The 5,117-nt window shown below is 40.7% G+C and overlaps 1 protein-coding gene across 1 annotated transcript; it reads left to right on the top strand.

Annotated features, from left to right (window-relative positions):
• The first annotated feature begins 1,359 nt into the window (after nucleotides 1–1,359).
• On the top strand, nucleotides 1,360–4,041 carry LOC5569518 (lipoma-preferred partner homolog). Its single transcript, XM_001652772.2, has one exon. The coding sequence runs from the start codon at nucleotides 1,554–1,556 to the stop codon at nucleotides 3,327–3,329; it is 1,776 nt and encodes a 591-aa protein (XP_001652822.2). The 5' UTR covers nucleotides 1,360–1,553; the 3' UTR covers nucleotides 3,330–4,041.
• Nucleotides 4,042–5,117: the final 1,076 nt, after the last annotated feature.

Here is a 5,117-nt window from a genome sequence, read left to right as displayed (position 1 = left end):
TTTGTGAATGGGCCCTGATCGCCTATTTTATGGATGAAATTTTGACAGGAGGCGGTGTTGTAACGTGTGAAAATAACAGCAATAGCATCAGTGTTGCCGTTTCGTAAAATGGACTATTCTCTCAATCCGAAATCTCTCGGTGTTCTATCTTCCCCACCAATATTTTTAGAAATAGAGCACCTACTCAATGTGAGAGTTTGGCCAAATATGCCAAATTTGGGTAAATTCAGTTTTCTCAAGCTTGGGTTGAATGAACTCAATTTTGCGTTGAATCAAACCAAATTAAGGTATATTTTTCTTATGGCTTCAAAGGCAAAGTGCCTAATGGAGGCCTTGGAAATTTAGTCAAATTTGGGTTTTAAGGCTATCCATGAGGACTTTCCGCGATAGGAACACAATTCCGTTTGAGACCAATTACTCAATTTTGACTTAATTTTCAAGGTCCCCACTAGGTAGTTTGCCTTTGATTCCGTTAGAAAAATATACAGCGGGGTTTCACCGGTTGAAACTAGAGTTACATATTTCTCAGGAGCACATAAATGTACTGACGAGCCTCCCACTGAACCGTCTCTCAGCTCATTGGAATCCTAGTGTGCTGTGCTGGACGGAGGCTCACAAAAATTCTAAAAGCACGCGCTAGGTAATGTGCTCTCGGGGAGACTCGTCTCATGCGCTGCTTAGTAACGAAGAGCCTCCAGAACTATTTTCGCCTCATTATGCAGGTGTCTAGAAGGTCTATTTGATATGGTCGAAGACTCGTGATTCAAGAGTTACAATTTCGATTCTCGTTGAAAACTTTTGTAATCACTTCAATTATTGCGCTGACTTTTAAACAGCACATATGATGGAGCGCATGAGACAGCAGTGAGACACATCTCAAGAAAAAATGAGGCGCACCACAGCGTCTGTACAGAGCGCCCGAGCGCTTGCAAGCAATGAGGCTCCTGCACCTAAGGCTACAGCACGTGCACAGTAACTCTAGTTGAAACACGACTGCCTTACAACCAACGAACCCGTTAGTTGAAACGACTGACAACGGGGGAAAATGCTCCAGACTCACGCACCTGCAGAGCAAATCGTCACGAAACAGACATATACATGCACATTTGTTCTGTATATGAAGACTTCAATGCGCCGGTGCTCAGATGTCAAAGTCAGTTTGACATTTATATTGACATTCCAATGCTTTTTGATTGGATTTTTTCCAACCAGCGAACCTCCTACCATCGAGTCATTCCATGTAGCGGAGCTCCGACGAGCGAATCCCCACTGTACTGTTGACTTTGTGTTCACACTTTTGTTTCTCCGTGCATGTTTCAACCATCCTATCCCTCGTTAACGCCCTTTCTGGTTCATCAGTTTCTTGTTTATAAAACGTCACTATGATGTCATTCTTACAGACATAAAGAAAATTTTGCAGAAAACAGGGCAGTTCCCATCGATAAAAAGTGTTTTTTTTTACATTATTTGTCTTATCTAGTTCCTGTAAATAAAGTGAATCATCCTGCTTTCGGCAGAAATTGTAGTGATTCAACACACTTAACGTGGTTGCAATGGATAACATCAATTCCCAGTTGGCACATCTTTCGCTGAGGTCAGCGAATGACCCTCAAAAACAGCAACAGGCTCAAGGCCAGAACAACACGGGCCCTCTTCCGGATAGTGGCCCAAATGGAGTAATCGTTCCTGGGATGGTCATGATGGGTAAGAAAGGACCAGCAGTTCCACCGAAACCGTCGAAAAAGCCGGCTCCGTCCACTGTTCCGCCGCAAGTACCGAAAAGTTCCCACGTCAAACAATATTGTGAACCATCGTATTCCACTTTGCTCCAAGGACAGGCAGGTCATGGAGGTCTTGAGGAGCATCCGTATACTAACACCAATTTCAGTGCCGGTGGGATTGGAAAGATGGGAGCCAGAAAAATTACTTTGGATAATGCAGTTGAACTCCAGCAGCAAAAAGAAGCTCTGGAGCACCACAAACGGATGATGAATGTTAAACCACAGAGAGGACAGGCAGATGGAGCTGTGTATGAAAATACTGCCACCCGATTTTACGAGGGAGATGTAACCTACGCCAATGTTTCCGGCGGGAATAAAAATGGCGAGGGGTTGATTTACAGTAATATTGTTCACAACAATGGGCGCAAGCCGTTTGCTCAGAGACAGATTTCGGATGAGCTTCCTCCTCCACCGGTTCAGGACATGCAAGCTCCGTTATCACTAAATGAGCTAACACTCGAGGATAATGACGACGAGTTCCCTCCACCGCCAAGCCCAGTAAGTTCCTCTTACAGTGAATTAAGACGAGCAACTGACCTGCCTCCAATGGGACGTCAACCGCAACCTACATATAATATGGTTGGTCCTGGTGCTGGTGGACAAACGTACAGTAACATCTCTCAGAATAATCAGATTTATGCCAACAATATGCATCATCAATCGCTGTACGGTACCTATGGAATGGGTTCACAAGGATCAACAACTTATGAATCAATATATGAACCGATCAATCCTCGTCCCACCAGTCAAATGTCCGGTAGGTCTAATTATTCTTTATACACCCCTTACGTGAACTCTCGTGGCATCAACAGTCCGAATGATAGCCTGATTACTAGTGCATCAAATCAGCATCATAGAAGTCATCCTCCAAAGGAATCTGAAGTGGATACGCTCACCGATTTGCTTGTCCAGTCGATGGATAATGTGTCTGATCCGGATACGTTTGGAACTTGTGTCAAATGCGGCGATCGCGTGATTGGTGAAAATAATGGCTGCACTGCGATGGATCAAATTTACCACATAGCTTGCTTCACTTGCCAACAATGTCAGATTAATCTTCAGGGCAAGCCTTTCTATGCATTAGATGGAAATCCATACTGCGAGGAGGATTATTTGAACACATTGGAGAAGTGTTCAGTCTGCTTGAAGCCGATTCTGGAGCGTATTCTTCGAGCCACTGGAAAGCCATATCACCCACAATGCTTCACTTGTATTGTTTGCGGTAAGTCACTGGATGGAATTCCGTTCACCGTTGATGCTACCAACCAAATTCACTGCATCGAAGATTTCCACAAAAAGTTCGCTCCCAGATGTTGCGTTTGCAATAACCCGATAATGCCAGAACCAGGCCAGGATGAGACAATTCGTGTGGTGGCACTGGATCGTAGTTTCCACATCAACTGCTACAAATGCGAGGATTGCGGACTGCTACTCTCGTCGGAAGCGGAAGGACGTGGTTGCTACCCGCTGGATGATCACATATACTGTAAAAGTTGCAACGCCAAGAGAGTTCAGGCTTTGACCAGCCACATGACGACGGAACTGTAAGACATCGTGCGGCGATCATCCTGGCATGGTAGAAGGTGTCATCACTGTCGTTTCTAGATGCTAGAGAGGCAGCTTAATCCACTAAATAGCGATTTCACATTCGAAAGTGAATTAGTCATATTGTCCGATAAATACCGAGATAAGAGTTAACGTGGTAGACTCTGTTAGTTAAGATCAAGCGAAAAAGAAAACGATACTTCGTTGTTATCATTCCGGCTGTTGATATAGTTGTAGATTGATTGTGGTGGTAGAGAACTGCTCAACCATTTTATTCTATCTAGTGGCTTAGTGGCACAAATTATTCTATATGAGCACATCTATAGACGTAACTTTTAAACTATTCAGATGCATTTAATAATATAGCTTAACATTCCAATTCAATGGTACTGATGTGCAAAAAACTACATTCCACTACTTGTGTATATGATGTCCGTGAAACGAAATGATATAACAAAAATTACATGATCGATACAATGAACATTGCCAATACAAAATAAAGATTCGATTTTAGATTTTTTTTTGGGATAATACGTAGATATCTAATAGCTATTGGATTGCTACCAATAATCGAAGAATCGAAACATGTTCTTCTTACCAATCCTAAACACGTGGTAGACTAAATGTTCGTCGTGCTAATAAGCGTATGAATACAAACAAAATCATGAACATGTAATTGCAGAAAGTATGATAATCAATAAAATTGTAAAAAAAAAACAAAGTGTTTCAATGATTATTCCGTTGTATCCCGTATAATGATTCGAAACGTACTGAAGTAAAAACCAGGAGGGTTAAAGGTAAAAATCGATGTATTTTTTTAATTTTATTTTTTGAAATTTGAATGTTGTCGAATTAATTTCTACAAAATCAGTACTTCATAGATCTCCATCAGTTTATGTAATCGATTTTCTTTGAAATAATATTTAACATTTCATAAAATTAGTTTTAATATCAAAAATTAGAAATGGCGCTCAGGGGCGAAATTGACCACCATATAACAATACAGATTTTAGAATGAAACATTTTTTATCTACTAAATTTGGGTCTCCTGAGCCTAAAAAGGATGTATTTGATCATATTGCAATATTAAATTTTGTAAATCTGGATAATATTACTAAATGTAGGCAATTTCAGTTGAAATACGCACGTTATTTATTCATTTAACATCGGATTGTTTAGTACCGACGTTCCCAACAGTATTGCTTACACGCTTAAAAATCTATTGATATTTTTATGCAGAACTGACCTTAACGAAACATGAAAAAAAACTAGAATCATCATTAGCCATCTACAAACTAGAAAACATGGAATGTTTGTGATGCAAACGAAACATTAAGCACTCTTGGGAAGAAATGCTGTTTGGTACCGACCTGATCGATTTGCCCCCTGGATTGTTCCATGGTACTAAACAATACTCTGGTGCTAAACCTATATGCAAACTTTGAGTGTTTGAAATGTTGTGTAAGCTTAAGTGTGAACTACAGAACTAATTTTTGAAATCCTACAGCATTAGGGCCTATTCACAAATTTCATAACGCTAGTGGGGGTGGGTGGGTGTCCTCGAGATGTTACAGCTCATACAAAATTGGTTAAATATTCTTACAAAAACCGTTACGAGGGGGTGGGTGGATGTTGAAAACAGCCAACTTTGGCGTTATGAGATTTGAGAATGAACCCTTACAAGTATTTATTTATTCTCGAATAACCTGCTTACTTAAAGGGAAATCGCCTACATTTAGGCACATTATGCTGATTCTCAAAAATATGGTCAGATACACCGGTTGTAAGAAT

This window comes from Aedes aegypti, chromosome 2 (assembly GCF_002204515.2).
Source record: "Aedes aegypti strain LVP_AGWG chromosome 2, AaegL5.0 Primary Assembly, whole genome shotgun sequence".
NCBI classification, from domain to species: domain Eukaryota; kingdom Metazoa; phylum Arthropoda; class Insecta; order Diptera; family Culicidae; genus Aedes; species Aedes aegypti.
The sequence above is the reverse complement of the archived record's forward strand: the minus strand, read 5'-3'. Positions and strand labels throughout refer to the sequence as shown.

Coding starts and splice junctions, on each gene's coding strand:
- LOC5569518 (XM_001652772.2), top strand. CDS start 1,554: ATGGATAACATCAATTCCCAGTTGGCACATCTTTCGCTGAGGTCAGCG.